At 37.9% G+C, this 17,500-nt stretch overlaps 1 protein-coding gene across 36 annotated transcripts in view; it reads right to left on the bottom strand.

The window, feature by feature from the left end:
- Window positions 1-17,500, bottom strand: part of CCDC148 (coiled-coil domain containing 148) — a 330,637-nt gene that overhangs the window by 83,310 nt on the left and 229,827 nt on the right. For all 36 annotated transcript variants that reach the window (XM_081582922.1, XM_081582919.1, XM_081582923.1 and 33 more), the window contains one exon: window positions 11,296-11,414. In XM_081582922.1, coding sequence (XP_081439048.1) covers window positions 11,296-11,414 — 119 coding nt within the window. The remainder of the gene's footprint in view (window positions 1-11,295; window positions 11,415-17,500) is intronic.

Raw genomic sequence — 17,500 nt, 5'->3', positions numbered from 1 at the left:
GCGAAGGGTTGGACACGACTGAGCAACTTCACTTTCACTTTTCATTTTCATGCATTGGAGAAGGAAATGGCAACCCACTCCAGTGTTCTTGCCTGGAGAATCCCAGGGACAGCGGAGCCTCGTGGGCTGCCGTCTATGGGGTCACACAGAGTCGGACACGACTGAAGCGACTTAGCAGCAGCAGCAGGTGTAAATAGGGTTCCCTGGTGGCTCAGACAGTAAAGAGTCGGGCAGCAACGTGGAAGACTGGGGTTCTATCCCTGGGTGGGGAAGATACCCTGGAGGAGGGAATGGCAATCCACTCCAGTATTCTTGACTGGAGAATTCCATGGACGGAGGAGCCTGGCAGGTTACTGTCCATGGGGTGGCAAAGAGATGGACAAGACTAAGGACTAACACTTTCACACAGGTATAAATATTGTGGTAAAAAAACAAAAAGAAGTGTATGTTCTTATGTCTACTTTGAAGACTTATTTCTCTTGCCTGAAAAGTGTATCTTCTGTTTCATACTTTTATATTTGAATTCATATATTCACTTCTATACATTTCCATTACTTCCTACTTTTCCTACCAATTTGAAACCCACAAACAGTTGATGAAAATAAAAAAGTCTGTTTTATTTATTATTTTTAAAACTACTGAGGGTTTTTTCTTACTTTCAGAAATATATGCACATTGTGGAACTTTTGGAAAGTGCAGAAATATAAAGAAGAAAATCAGAACTGTCCATTTCATTACCTGGAGACAAAAACTGTTATCCTAGGGTTATTTTTTTTCTAGACTTTTTCTTCATACTGATACTACAGAGAAAACATTTTGAAAATATTAACCTCATCTACTTTATTTCTCCTGGATATCAGGTTTCCCTCTGACCATTTCACTAGTGTGCAAAGGAGAAGTAGATGAAGTTCTCAAATACTAGTTCCATAGCTATTTACCCCTCAGTGAAACAACTGTAACTGATGGAGGCTTATTAGAAACACTAAGATAATTATGGCAGAACCCAAGAACATGGGACTAGTTCCCCACTTTCCTGGTAAAAAATACCTCCCAGGGAAGGCCTGTATTTAGCATGTCCAGCATGACATAGGAAGGGGAGGTGTTTAGAGATTACATTAGGGAACATGTGCTTCCCATGGTTTGCTCAAGGTTTTACTGGAAGTATAAGTCACACACTGGGAAAACCAGGGCTGAAAAGACCTGGAGGAGGAGACCTCAGGACCAGAGAAAATGTCAGGGTGTGTGATCAGTGAGAGCATTAAATATTGCCTTGCATCCTAAGGCTCAGTGGGTCCAATTCTGTTACCAGCAGATTGCCTAGAGGCTAAGGCCTATTCCACGGGATAAGCGATACCAAGGACAAACTGGCAAGGGCAGTGAAAACTTTGAAAGATAGAAGATGAGTTCTATAGAAGAAGATGAAGATGAGAAGTTCTAAAATAAAGGAGATAAGATAGAAGAAGATAAAATCAGAGTTCAAAATTTATATAAAAATGATATCAATTCTATTACTATAACAGAGTCAGAATCTGCAGGTCGACCGGCTATTCAATCCTCCATTGCCAAGAGGCTGATGAGTTTTTTTGTATACTTCCACTGGCTAGTATGGCTCCTCTGACTACATGAGGTTACTAAGCACTTGAAGTGTGACTAGGTCAAACTGAAATGTGATGAAAGTGTAAAATGTATAGGAGATTTCAAAAATTTCATATCAAGAGAAGAATATAAAATATGTCATTAGTAATTTTTATATTGATGGCATATTGAATGGATGTTGTTGTTAGTTGCTGTCTAACAACCCCATGGTTGTTTGCAACCCCATGGGCTGCAGCCCACCAGGCTTCTCTGTCCATGGGATTTCTTAGGCAAGAATACTGAAGTGGATTGCCATTTCCTTCTCCAGGGGATCCTCCTGACCCAGGGATCAAACCCATGTCTCCTGCATTGGCAGGTGGATTCTTTACCATTGAGCCACAGGGAAGCCCATGGAATGGATAGATCAGGTTAAATAAAATGTACTATAAAAGTCAATTCTACCTGCTATTTTTAAATGTAGATACTAGAAAATTTTAAACTACATATGTGATTCACATAACATTTTTATTGGCCAGCACTGTGTTGTACCCTGGGGACATGGAGGGATGAGGTGAAATTATGGAAGGTAATGAGGACCCTAAGGGGTATCAGAATCTGCATGCTGACCAGCCATATCACCCTTATACTGGAGGAGGCTGTCTGACTTCCAGCATAGGTTGGAGTTTCTACCTTTACCACCCAGAGACAGAGATAATCTGAAATGAGACCATTTAAAAATGAAAGACTTATGGATACAGGGAGAGGGGAGAAAAGGGTGAGATGTATGGAGAAAGTAAGATGGAAACTTAATTACCATATGTAAAAGAGATAGCCAATGGGAATCTGCTGTATATCTCAGGGAACTCAAACAGGGGATCTGTATCAACCTGGAGGGGTGGGGTTGGGAGGGAGATGGGAGGAAGTTTCAAGAGTGAGGGGACATATGTACATATGGCTAATTCATGTTGATGTTTGACAGAAAACAACAAAATTCTGTAAAACAATTATCTTTCAGTTAAAAATTAAATAAATTAAAAAAAAGAAATGAAAGAACCTAACATGCTTTTAATTTAAGTTTCCATTTGTCTTACTACCCTACAAGAAGGGGGCTCATAAGGAAGTTGAGGTCAGTTACTACTCTTCAAATATTTGGGATAATGTGAGTGAATATTTCACCTTGGTACAAATTAAAGTCTTATATTAAACTGATATCATGCTTTACATAAAATTTTAAACTTCCTTTTATACTATTTTGCATACATTAATATTAATATTTTACCAACAAGGAAGGAAACAACATTGCCTTGAAAAACACATTTAAAAAGTAATGCTGAGGTGGAATATTACTCAATAATTAAAAGGAAAAAAGCTAATAATACACACAACTATATGGATGAGCCTCAAAAACATTATGCTAAATAAAATAATTCAGAGTGTTACATTTATATAAAATGTCTACAAAAGGCAAATCTTTGAATCAGAAATAGATTAATGGTCATTTGGGGCTAGGAGGGGGATTGGGAATTAATGCAAATGGGCATGAAAACCTTTCAGGGGTGAGGAAAATGATTTAAGACTGGACTATAGAGATGGTTGTACAATTATATAAATTTATTCTATATAAGTGTGTGTGCATGTGTGCTAAGTCATTTCAGTTGTGTCCAACTCCTTGAGACTCCATGGACTGAAGCCTGCCAGGCTCCTCTGTCAATGGTATTCTTCATGCAAGAATACTAGCGTGGGTTGCCATGCCCTCCTCCAAGGGATCTTACCTACCCAGGGATCAGACTGACATCTCTTGTATCTCCTGCATTGTCTGAGGGGTTCATTACGACTAGCGCCACCTGGGAAGCCTCTGGCAGTTGTTTAGTCGCTAAGTATTGTCTGACTCTTGAGACCCCATGGACTGTAGCCTGCAGGCTCCCCTGTCTATGGGATTCTTCAGGCAAGAATACTGGAGTGGATTGCCATTTCCTTCTCCTGGGGATCTTCCTGACCCAGGTATTGAACCTAAGTCTCCTAGATTGCAGGCAGATTCTTTACCAACTGAGCTATGAGGGAAGCCCCTATATAAGTGTAAATCATTTAATTGTACACTTAAAAGAGGAATTTATGATAACATAAATTATTCTCCAATGAAGTTTTTTATATGTTAAAAGTAGCAGTGTTAGTAGCTTCTCATATATCATGCTGAATTTTTACTCAGCTTTATGAAAGACAGAAAACAGAAAAGTTAAAGAAATTGAATACTGTTAGCAACCTTGCCTTTGTCAAGCACCCTACCAATATATTGTTAGGACATCAAAAATGAAACCTAAACTATTTAGAAATTAAATAATAAAAACATATTTCAAAACCATGTAGAAAGTGGTCAAAGATATATAGATAATATATACAAATGAATTTATTAGAAAGTAAAAGAGATTGAAAACAAAATAACTAAAAGCTTTCAACCCAAGAGGACAGAAAAAGCTCAGTAATATTCAGGATCATGTTGTTTCCTCTGTTTTCCTTTAAACATCTTCCTCAGTGAAATTAATTTTACCTAATCTAGATACTTCATAAGCATCTATCACCTCTGCATCCCCACTGCCACTTCCTAGTTCAGATACTTTTCACATAGTGACTAAAGAAAATTTATAATTGGCTTCTTGGTCACTCAGTTCTACTTATTCCAAAATATTTTCCACGTCTTCATCAGAAAAAAGAAAAAGAGCAAAACAAAAACTATGAACTCTGCCACAGAACCTAAGAAGAGATTTGAACTGGAGAGGTACTCTGGAACGATGATCCTAGAATGGAGATTAAATTTGGCACATAAATCAGCTCTCCATAACAAAGTTTCAATGCAAAAAATTAACAGATTTTTAAATTGAAACTTGATATAGTAACTAACATATTTTAGAGAAGAACAATGAATGAACACGGAATAATTAAAACAGAAAAACAATAGTTAAAACAGCATGTTATTGATGTAGAAATAAAAATATAGATCAGTTTTTATTTAATCTAGTCAAGGGTCCATATGGATATAAAGGCATAATTAGAAATGTAATATATAATAAAAGAGTGGAATTTAAAATCAGGGGGAAAGGATCAATCATTAAATAACTGGTGTAGAGATAGTGGTCTGTCAGTTTAGACCAATATGAAAGTCAGGCTTCCCTGGTGGCTCAGCTGGTAAAGAATCAGCCTGCAATAAGGGAGACCTGGGTTTGATCCCTGGGTTGGGAAGATCCCCTGGAGAAGGGAGTATCTACCCACCTCAGTATTCTGGCCTGGAGAATTCCATGGACTGTATAGTCCATGGGGTCGCAAAGAGAGGGACACGACTGAGCAGCTTTCATAAAAGTCAGAAACTTAGCTCACATGTTTCATGAAAAGAAATATCAGATGGCTAAACTTTAGAAGAAACATGGATAATATATAATATTTTAAAAGAATTCAGTTCAGTTCAGTTCAGTTCAGTCGCTCAGTCGTGTCTGACTTTTTGCGACCCCATGAACTGCAGCACGCCAGGCCTCCCTGTCCATCACCAACTCCCGGAGTCCAGACAAACCCATGTCCGTTGAGTCAGTGATGCCATCCAGCCATCTCATCCTCTGTCATCCCCTTCACCTCCTGCCCTCAACCTTTCCCAGCATCAGGGTCTTTTCAAATGAGTCAGCTCTTTGCATCAGGTGGCCAAAGTACTGGAGTTTCAGCTTCAACATCAGTTCTTGCAATGAACACCCAGGACTGATCTCCTTTAGGATGGAATGGTTGGACCTTCTTGCAGTCCAAGGGACTCTCAAGAGTCTTCTCCAACACCACAGTTCAAAATCATCAATTCTTCTGTGCTCAGCTTTCTTTATAGTCCATTTAAAAGAATTAGGTTGGTCTATTTGCAGGGATATCCGTTTTGAAGATTGTGCTTTGCAAAAGTGATGCTTAGCCAGAAGTAAAAATGGGGTATGATGTCCAGTTTTGTCTCTGCTTGTCAAGCTGTGTGTCATGGTTCAGGAGGGGTGTCTTGTCTTTTCCTAATTTGTCTGCTTCCTGTAGGGGATTTATGTACTTTGCCACCAGAAAGGGGTACTTTTTCTAATTGTCACAAAAGCCTTATGTGCTAGCAGCAACCAATAAATAGTAGTTAATAATAAATAGGTAATTTGTCCATATATAAATGTGGTTTTTTATACACAAATGGTTGCTATAAACTGACCTTGTTCCTGCAAAATTCATATGAAATCTAAACACTGATGTAATGGTATTTGAAGATGAGTCCTTTGGGAAATAATTAGGTTTAAATGAGGTCTTGAAGGTAGAGCCCTCATGATGGAATTAGTGCCCTTTAAGAAGAAACATCAGAGAATTTGCTTTTTCTCTTCCCACTTTCTGAGTATAAAGCAAGTGTCTATAAGCTGGGAAGAGGGTTCTTACCAGAAGTCAACAATGCTGGTACCGTGATCTTGGGGCTTGTAGCCTCCATAACTGTGAGAAAATAAATCTCTGTTGTTTAAACCATCAGTTTGTGGTATTTTGTTATGGCAGCTGGAACAAATACAATTGTTACCATAATGTAAAATGTATTGGGTTTTTGCTGCTCTTAAAGTCATATTTTACTTAGGCATATATAATTTGTATGTATGTATTAAACAGCTGATATCAGAGAAGACTTCCAGTGGAGAGATTGCATGAGGGTCTCCCAAAATATACAAACAGCTCATACAACTCAACAATGAACAAACAACCCACCCAGCTGGAAAATTGGCAGAAGACCTCAATAGACGTTTCTCCAAAGAAGACATACAGATAGTCAGTAGGTACATGAGAAAATGCTCAATATCACTAATTATTAGAGAAATGCAAATACAGTGGGGTACAGTACCTCCTCAAATGGTCAGAATGGCCATCATTAAAAAGTCTACAAATAGCAAATGCTGGAGAGGATGTGCAAAAAAGGAAATCCTCCTATGCTGTTGGTGGGAATGTAAGTTGGTACAGCTACTGTGGAAAACAGTATGGAGGTTCCCCACGCAAGCACGCTCAGTCACTAAGTTGTGTATGACTCTGTGTGACTCCATGGATTGTAGCCCACCAGGTTTCTGTGTCCATGAGATTTTCCAGGCAAGAATACTGGAGTACTTTGCCGTTTCTTTCTCCAGGGGTCTTCCCAACCCAGAGATCCAACCCACATCTTCTGCATTGGTAGGAAGATTCTTTACCACTGAGGCACCCAAAGAGTCCTCAGAAAACTAGAAATAGAATTGTCATATGACCTAACAATCCTGCTTCTGGGAATATACCCAGACAAAACTATAATTCAAAAAGATGTACACACCCCTGTATTCATATTGGCACTGTTCACAATAGCCAAAATACGGAAACAACCTAAGTGTTCATTGACAGATGAATGGATAAAGAAGATGTGGTACATGTATACAATGGAATATTACTCAGCCATAAAAAGTGTGAAATAATGCCATTTGCAGCAACATGGATGACACCAGAGATTATCATACTAAGTGAGGTAAGTAAGGAGAAAGATAAACACCATATGATATCACTTATATGTGGAATCTAAAATATGACACAAATGAAATGAAACAGAATCAGACTCACAGACATAGAGATCAGACTTGTGGTTTCCATGTTGGGGCAGGAGGGTGGAGAGTGATGGACTAGGAATTTGGGGTTGGTAGATGCAAGCTATTACACTTAAAATGGATAAATAGCAGGGTTTTAGTATATAGCACAGGGAAGTATATACAATCTCCTGGGATAAACATAATGGAAAACAATCTTTTAAAAAAAGAATGCATAAAAATTTAAAACTAAGTTACTTTGCTGTACAGCAGAGATTGCCACAACATTGTAAATCAACTATATTTCAGTTTTTAAAAGTGTCCCCATTATTATACCTTTTATTTAAAACATTTAAAATGCTTAAATATTTTAAGAACAAGTTATGTTAGTATCTCATGTTTTAAAACATCAGTTGACAGTAATCTTTATATCTAATAAAGGGTCACTATGTGTGCATTCCATTTAATATCTCACTTATTCCTTGCAACAATCCCACGAAGAAGATACTACTTATTTCTTCATTATATAGCTGAAGAAACTGAAGCACAGAAATGTGAAATAATTTACCCAAATGTCACACAGCTATAAAGGATAGAGACAGGATTCTTATGTTGACAACCTGATTCTAGAGCCTTCCCTCTCCACTTCTTTGACATTGTTGACAAATAAAAACAGGGCATTAGGAGGTTAGTGGAAACTATGGCAAGAACAACGTCAATAAACTGATGAGGGCACAGGACAGCTTATAACAGATGGAGACAGGAAATGCAGTTAGTAAATAAATTGCTATATCTCTTTATTATGTTGAACTGCATAAAACTGCCGATACTTAACCATTGTTTGACCTATAAAAATGGAATTTTCTTATGGTTTAACCTAATATATGTGTTAATTTATGAGTACTGTTTTCAAGAAATTTAATCTTAGAGTTAGAAAATAGAAAAATGAAATAACAGAAGTTTTCAAACTCTCAAGGCTATGTGTATGTGTGTTTTTAACAGATCTGGAAACTGCTTCAAGCCTTCTTATTCTGACATGAGAAAAATATGCCTACAGTTAAAATATCAAATATGAGATTTGTGAATTGTATTTCAGTAGTGGAGAAAAACATTTTAACCAATCAACCACATTTCTCAGCATCAGGATGGTTGCAAAAGAACACAATTTCTAGTTTTTGTCAGAAGCAAAAGTTATCAGCTGTTTTTACATGTTAGATTCTCTCTCTCTAAATCACAAAATGAGGACTATGCTTTTATCTACAATATTATCCAAAATTTTCTGAGAATTATGTTATGATACATTATCTGGATATTTTAATGGCCCTCCTCACTGACTTTTCATTGGCATACAAGGATTGGATTCATAATTACCTGAATCTACATTTCAGATGAGTAAAATATACAGATCATAAACTCTTAAAAGTTGATAGCTCACTTAGCCCTCAAAGTTCAGTTATCTAGTTCAGTTTTTTTACAAAGAACAAAACAGAGCCTAGCAGAGGTTAAACTAATGACTTTCCCTAGGTCGTACACCGTTCAAATAAGATACTAAAACCCTGGTCTCCTGGTTCCTAGGCTTTAGTACTATTTTCACTATGTTATAATATGACACCTATTTTTCTTTTCTGTTATGTAAGACAGGCCCATCTAATTTTCCTTTTCTTCTTTTCAATTAAAGTTCTGAATCAGCTTATGTTGATAATTATTGGGACAAGAAGTACAAGGCTGAAATGTCTCTGTAATCAAAGAAACTCCTTGGCTATGAGGGCAGATTCTACTATAAGCATGAGTCCTAGATGTAGGGACTTCACAGCTGTTCCTTTTTCGCCACCCCCTTTATTTCCTGGGGCTCTCTTTTGTTCCTCTAGCTTAGTTTCAGACTATCCACATTTGATGCCCACATTTGCCTTGCCTTTATTTTTTTTTTTTTATTTTTATTTTTTATAAATTTATTTATTTTAGTTGGGGGCTAATTACTTTACAATATTGTAATAGTTTTTGCCATACATTGACATGAATCAGCCATGGGTTTACATGTGTTCCCCTTCCTGGACCCCCCACCCACCTCCCTCCCCATCCCATCCCTCTGGGTCATCCCACTGCCCCGGCCCTGAGCCCTTGTCTCATGCATCGAACATGGAATGGTGTTCTGTTTCACATATGATAATATACATGTTTCAATGCTATTCTCCCAGAATGTCCCACCCTCACCTTCTCCCTCAGAGTCCATGAAATTGTGCCTTTAATATTGCACTGCTTGTTTCTGCCTCTGACCCATGGCCTGGCCTGCCTTCTGGTATCCTCTTATATCTTGGTTTGTGCTTAACTGATTTCTCACTGGTTGTTTCATCACTTAGCCTTGAGCCCTAGCTTTGCTATATTCTTGATTTTCTTCATAATAGATTAAACTCAATTATAAATCCTGAGATACCTGGAAAATCAAGTGAATTTTACTCAGAAAATTGGGGGGAATTGCCTGGCATCTGTGTGGAACCCCAGATTCACTCTGCAGTTTGATGACTGGAATTTGAAATTATTTCCATGGGTCACAAAGGAAGTTTCCTAGATATAAGTGAGCTTTGTTGTGTAAAATGGTTATGTCATCTTAAGTTACAATAAGTCTAAAATGTAATTTTTAGTACTGTAGTAGACTTCATTTTTAGAGCAGTTTTAAGTTCACAATGAAATTGAGCAGAAAGTATGAAGAGTTCCAGGCAATTTTTCTTACACTGACTAACTGTAAAGAAAACTTTATTATGATTTATGTTACAAAATGAAAGATCTATTTTTAATTTATCTTTTGTAAAAATCCACTCAGGAACTGGCTAAACTATATAACTATGCCAGTTACCAATTTATCGTCTCTCAGCTCCAAATCTACCCTTCATTGTCTGCTCTATGAAAATAGAGATGGGCCTTGCAACATTTCTGCTTTGCAGCTGGCACCGTGCTTAGCCATGATGGAAAAGGGTGCTGGAAGGATGCTGAAGAAACCAAGGGCTTTCCTTCCCAGTTTCTGTGTTTACTCCTCCTTTTTGCTCCTGCTTCATGGCTGCCAGCAGCACTTGTGGGGTGCACTCAGGGGTGCTTGTGGAGCTCAGTTGCACCCTGTGGGCAGTTTCCCATCAAATTTTAGAAGTACTCTCATGGTCAGATTCCCATCAAGTCTTGGAAGCATGAGCATCACAATGCTTGACTTCCAGTTTTGGCATCCTGCACCCAGCTAGGGAGTTCCTGCTTGCCCAGTGACTGGGAACAACTTCTGTATGAGCCCATTCAAGGACTTTCCCACCATACGGCAGCCCACAGCCACACCTCCTACAGTGAGGTCTGAATCCCAGCTGTGGAGAGGAGGGGCCACACTTCCAAATTTGTTTCTTCCATGAGAACCCTCCTTCAGACCTGGGACATTTGTTAAACTTCTCTATATCCTTTTTCGTAACTAAGACTTTTTTTGTTAGAATCAATAATTTTTTATCTTAAACTTCCCCTATTCAAAATACTATGTTGTCTCTGCCCATTCACTGACCTTGACTAATACAGTAAACTAGGGAAAAGTAATTTCAATTTTTCAGTGCAGTAAATCCTCATAAAATGAGGAAACTGGATCTCAGATGTCCTTTCCAGCTCTAAAATTACCTTATTCTAGGGAATTCAAGGTTTTTCCTATATCAAATATCGCTTAAGTATAATAAAAGGAATACCACACAGCACAGTATGATTGTGTATTGTCTTTCTCAGCCTCAGTCATAGTAAATGGGTCTCCCTTTTCATCTGAATAATGGTTTCTTCCTTCTAGGTCAAAATATTAAGTCACTGCAGCAGCCAGTATTATTTCACACACACAGTGGGCAATCAAATACTATGAAATTCTCTGTGATGATTTTAACTAGGAAGCTATCTAAAAAACTAGGAAAAATTAAAAACTAAAAAGCTATCTAGGAAAACTAGAGATTCATGTATGAATATGAAAGTTTAAAATATAAGTATCACTTCTCAATTTGTGAATATAAATATTGTAAGGACATATTAAGTACAGAATAATGCTCCCTCTGATATTATTTATCCTAACACATTATGGAAGATTCCATTCACTTAACACATTACAGAAGACTTCTATTACCACACAATTTACTTTCTATTTTTTTTTTACCTTTCTCTGTCTTTTATTGACTGTTCAGCCATGAATTTCTTCAGTTCCTCCAGACGCCGAAGATCTCTCATTTCCATTTCCTGCCATTTCTCTTCTTTGTCAGCCCAGTATTTTCTTATCTAATGTATAAATATCAAATAAAATTTAAATTAACAACAGAAATATAAAAACAAGGAACAAGGGTTATAACAACATTATCCATTGGTTCATATAGCAGAGACTGAATTTAAATGGCCCTTCATGTTTTTTGGTCTGTCTACAATATACTGACAACAGAAAAAATAAGTTAAAACATGAAAGTACATGTCCTGAGAAACTGCATGGCTTAACAGTTTCTAAAGTGGAAATGTAACATGTGTTAAGACCTAAAGTTTTAATCTATGGCTAAAATAATTGACTTTCAGGGAACCACAATAAAAGCATATTATTGTCTCTAAAGTATATGATCTACCTGTTATTCAAGAATATTTTTATCCTCTTATGGTAATGTAGTCTCTCACAAATATAGCATTAAATCTATTTTTACTTTAAAAGCATGAGTTTATTTATGCTAATGGACAGCAGGATATTGAAAGCTTTATGCTTCTGGGAATGTGGCAGGAGATAGGTGGGAGGAAGGAGGAAAAGAAAAAATTAGCAGTGTTGTGATAAACAGTAGCTTTGACTTCTGTGGTAAAATGAAGGACAAATTTATCAAGCTCAAAAAAGTGAAAGTACTGTCTCACTAGGCACGTTTTACCTCCCTTTTCTGGAAATGGAGGCAGCAAGAGAAAACCTGAAGCACATATAAGCTATTTTCAAGGGGCTAAAACCATTATTCCCCTAGTGATGGGGCAACTGAAGTTTATGTTTAATTGACAGAGGACCATTTAACAACTGGCCTGCCATGCTGTGTCTGGGTCAAGAGACTGAATCTTGCTGGTAAAAAACAGTATATTAATGGTGAATGGTAGTGAGTTCCTATCAGCAGAGGGGCTTTCATAAAGGTTGGGTTAGCCTCATCCCCAAGATGGCATTTTTCTCTTTTGAGAAATGAATATGAAAAGCTAAGTGGTGTTCAGACTTGCCCAGCAACGTGGTCTCTGACCCCTGGGAGAACAAGAAGAGGCATCCCAAGTACCACGACCACAGCCATAGCAACTCTTCAGCAAGCCTGCAATACCAGCAACCACGACAGCAACATCCATTCAATCCTTAATGAGTAACTTGATGGCTCCAAGGTAAAGTGATTCTATACCAGACATGGTTGAAATCTGAATTTGGGGAGAAGAGAGATGAAGATAGAAAGGTAGCAGCACCAAAGATGGAAGGTGAAAGAGAGGGTAGGAAAAAGAGAAAAAGGAACACTGACATATTTCAGAGTCCTACTGATAAATGCCTCAGCATTCTATTAGTACCAGATATGGAAATGTTAACAACCATTACATTACCTCCCTCTGGGTTTATAACTGATCTTTATTTTATTCTTCGTACTTTTCTGTGTTACCTTATTTTGTGCAGTGAGTATATATTTCTTTTGTAATCAGAGAGAAAAAAGATACTTCAAAAGAACAGATATTGGATTACAGGGCATTTTTCTCTGGGTTCTGACCATTGACAATATTGCTTACTGCAGCATTGACCTTGAGGGGAAGTCAGTGGTCATTACGCCGACAATCCTTTGACAAGAAGTGGACCAATCCCAGGTTGCTGGTATCTTCAGATCACTGACACCATCTGGTTCAGTGGCCTGTGCAGGCTTTGGAAGTGTGTCACACCTGAGGATTTTTGGCATCTCAGAACCAACTATTTCCAACCTTGACTCTGGTATCCTCAGTCTTTGCTATAGCTAGCAAATCTCTCTCTTTCTCTCTCCCACTCACTCCCTCCCTCCCTCTTGTCTTGACTGAAATTCTCCTGAGTGAAGGATGCTTTTCTTACAATGCCTTGTTTGCCAGGAGGCTGGGGGATGGTTTGAGCATTTTCCCTCTTGGTAATGGCTACTTTGAGACCACGATGCTGTCCCTCTCGGGTACAATGCTTTCTTCCTTTGATGTTTACAGCATCTGGCTGTATTACCCTCTACCTAGCCTTATCACGAGTATGTGTGGACTTCCAGGTCACTCTCAAATATTCATTGAGAATTCAGATATGTGAGCCACAGCCACATGGGCCTTGTCTAGAACTCCTTCTACCTTCCTAGTCAACTTCCATCTGAAGCCCCTCTGACCTGGTAACTCACAGACTTCCTCCATTCCAGTGAGCCACCTCCGCCTCCAGGATTCTACTATCATGGAGAATGGCTCCAATTCCAAGAGCTTCAATTATAGCCATTTATCTTACAACCAGACCTATGACCCTTTCCCCATCATCCTCTGTGTTCTGCTTGTATAATTTTATTCCTCTGGTATAAGCCTCACCACAAGGCTTTGCTAATTAGTATACTTGTTCCTCTGTCCCGGTAGATGGCAGAAACTGTGACTTATTATCCTCCACACTTCCAGCAACAACTAAAGTGTCTAGGAGATAGAATATACCTAATAAACGTGTGATTGATGAAAGAATTACACGACTTTATAAACTGGTACCAAATTGATGGTTTCAGTTGAATCTTTATTGACAATCAGCATTCCTTTTATGAACTCCTGGCCAGTGCTTCTCAGCTGCTCATGGTATCATTTGAAAGCCTGTTCACTATGTTAAGTGCCATACCTGCCTCTATTTCTTTGCTTTTATCAGAAGAAATAGAGATCCTAAAAGATCATTTCCTTGAGGTCATGCTCCTCAGAGGAAGTGATGTCCTTCCTTCTTTCCAAAACTTAACCCTCACCTGGGCTCCATATCCTATTCTCCAATTCCATCTCTATAATCTTCCTCCATCACCTACCCTTTCCTCCCTTGTAACTTCAACCTCTTGGTCTTTGCTTCTTTCTCCTCACATGAAAATCTAAACAAATCTTATTCATTAACCAAAATTGTAAAGTACTTTCTTTACACACCCCAAGACTGTAGCAGTACACCCTTCATTGTCCCCTTTCAGTCAAGAATACTCTCCTCCAATTTTGCATCTATTTTAGTCCTCACCCATGACGTTCCTACCTCTGCCTCCACTCCAACTGACTACTTCTACCAGTGACTTCCCAATGATCAAACCAAATTCATTTTACGTAGTGTCTTATTTTTTTTTAGTGTCTCTGTATTTGATTCTACCAGTGCTTACTTATAGTCTTAAGAAACAAGTGATTTTGGCATTCATTTATTCAAAAAATACTCATTGAGCATCTACTTTAAGCCAGATACTGTGCTATGTACTTGGGATATGATGCTCAAAAAGAAATAAAGCCTTGGCTTAAAGGTTCTGAGAGTTTCTGGAAAGAGAGATAATAAGTAAATGAATGAAAATAATATTATGTTAAATTCTAGGAAGGAAATAAATATGGGGATAATTTAGAAAAATCTGGGAAGAACTATTAGAAAGCATAGTTTTAAATGACATTTGGATTAAAATTTGGAAGATGAGGGTAAGGAAACAATGAAAAGAGATGAAGGAGATCACTGAAGGAAGTGTGTGTTTTGGGTGCAATAGCATTGAGTGAGAGTGACTTGGCACTTGTTCAGAATTGGGAAGAAACCAGAGCAGCTGGAACAGGTGGTTAGAATTTAGACTGGAGGTGAGTTTGGTAAGCTAGATGGTGGCTAGATGATTAGGCAAGGATTTAGTTCTTAAAAAAGACATAGAAGAGTTTAAAGCAAAGAGTGATATGCCATGACTTAAATTTTAAAAGATAGCTTGGGCTGTTGAGTGAAGAATGGACAGTAGAGGAGCAAAGGAGAAATGAGAGACCAAATAGAATAAAGCAAAAATAATCACTAGGATTCAGGAAATTAAGAATTCAAATCTAAAATGTGCTTTTGAGTAGAGTCAGAGTGCTCATTGAAGGATTAGATATGGTAGTTGAAGTTAAAAAGAATCAAGGATAATTCCTAGGGTTTTGGAAGAGCAACTGGGTGGATGGTGGTACCAGTAACTGAGATGGGAAATTAGAAGAATAACAGGTTCAGAAAAGAAACTCAGGGGCTCACTATTAAACATTAAACAGTTGATATGACTGTTTGACATTTAAGTAGAAATTCCACATAAACATCTGGAGGTACACAGATGGGTGGCTCAGGAGAATTCAGGACTGGAGATCTAAATTAAGGAGATATCCTCTTAAAATTGTATGATGCCAAGGGACTAGACAACATCTGTAGAGTGAGAACATAAATAGAAAAGAGAAGGCGGTCAAGCACTTTGATGTTTATCTGCCTTTTGCAGCTTTATCAACCAGTATAACTTCATTTTCCTCCTCTACATATCAATTCTACTCTACCATTAAGACTAGAAAAAATGCCATCTTCTTGAATCTTCCTTTGAATCCTCTAGGAAAAATGTTAGCTCAATCCTTGGCACACCACCGGTCCTCAATTAAGATTTTTTTACCCTCACTTCTTTGTTCTGCCTTGTACTCTTTCATTTGCTTTCAGGAGGGACTGCCACTGCCATTGTTATTGATCTATCTGGGCATTTACTACATGCCTGGCATGCTCTGCCATGCCTTATTGCCTGCTAAATCCCCCTGTCCATCATTTAAGACAACTATATTGCTTTCCCAGCCTTCCTCCTTCCCCCTCTTCTCCAGACATAGTTAGGCACTATTGTTTGTATCCTTAGCATAGCACTTTCCATTTTGATCTGCATTATTCACCTTTGTATGCCTAGGACATTGTATCACCTCTGACACACAATAGAGCTTAAGTGATCATCGCTAAGGTGAGTGGAAGCATTTTCTGATCTCTGGTCTGAGAATAACAAAGTTAAGGACGGGAACCAGGCCAGCAGTTTTATTTGCAAGGTGGTAAAGTCTAAACTAAACACTTTCCTAAGGACAATTCCATTCACTTTCCATCAGTTAATAAGAACAGGAAGTGTGTGTCATGAAATATTGGCTTTGCAAGCTTCAACCTAAGTTAAGGTTAAGAGTATTTAACTAGCCCTTTAGGACATTTGTTGAGACGTAGATTGTAAACATACTACTTTTTAGACTTTTTGAGTGGTCCTTACAGCTTTCCAATGATAGGGGAACCAGAAAGCTAGTGCACAGGAGACAAGTTGAATTTAAACCTTGTTTCTTCTAGACTTGCAGACAAAGTTTCTTGAAAAAAAGTTTTCTTTTCTGAAAACCAAAATGGGCCCTTGTTATCCTTCATTTTCTCTTGTTATCTTTGATTCTATGAGATAGTGCTCTTTCACAGTCCCACATTTTGTTCATTTTGGTAAAGTTAAGCCACTATAAGCATAAACAAACTTAAGAAACTATTCTCTATATAGATTTATGAGCCAAAGTAATGTTGTGCTATCTTTTCAGAGGGTTTAAGATACTTTTTATATCCCACCTTACTTTTATAATCTTCCAAACAATTTGTTTCCTATTAAAAACTCGACAGTAAACATGTTTATGGTATTAGAGTATATCAGAGTTTAATTTTTAAAATCTTGTGCTAATATTACATAAACATTCAACTATAATTTTTTCATTTCTTCAGTCTGAGTTATAATTCAGCATGGAATAAAAATTTCTTATTTACACATAGAAGGGTTTCCCTTGTGGCTCAGATGGTAAAGAATCTATCTGTAATGCAGGAGACCTGGGTTGGGAAGATCCCCTGGAGAAAGGAATGGTAACCACTCCAGTATTTCTGCCTGGAAAATCCCATGGACAGAGGAGTCTCGAGGCTACAGTCCATGGGGTGGCAAAGAGTCGGACATGATCAAGCAACTAATACTTGCACTTTTCAGACATTAGAAAGTTAGGGCTAAAGCATTATAGTAGGAAGACAGTTTAGTCTCTGATTTCAAGCAATCTATGTGATATTGAATCTTTGAACAAATAAACTTCTGGACCTTGCTCCTAAGTCATTACAAAGGTTTCAGTGACTTATTCAGGAGGAGGTCATAATTTTTAGCCAGATAGACAAAATATATGAAATATGAAGTGAAAAATATCCAGTTCCATTCCTCATAGACCACTGAGGTAAAACAATTTTAATTTCATTTTCTAAGTTTTCATTTACTTAGCTAATTCCTTGCATCTTTTCTACTTTGGCCTAGAATATGCACTGCCACACACACTCACACACACAAATGTGTTGTTGCTATGGATGAAAACATGACAGGACCTCTTAA

The sequence above is a fragment of the Giraffa tippelskirchi genome, chromosome 3, assembly GCF_054371585.1.
Source record: "Giraffa tippelskirchi isolate mGirTip1 chromosome 3, T2T-mGirTip1v1.2.pri, whole genome shotgun sequence".
NCBI lineage: Eukaryota > Metazoa > Chordata > Mammalia > Artiodactyla > Giraffidae > Giraffa > Giraffa tippelskirchi.
Note: the sequence above shows the minus strand (reverse complement) of the source record. Positions and strands in the feature narration are given on the sequence as shown.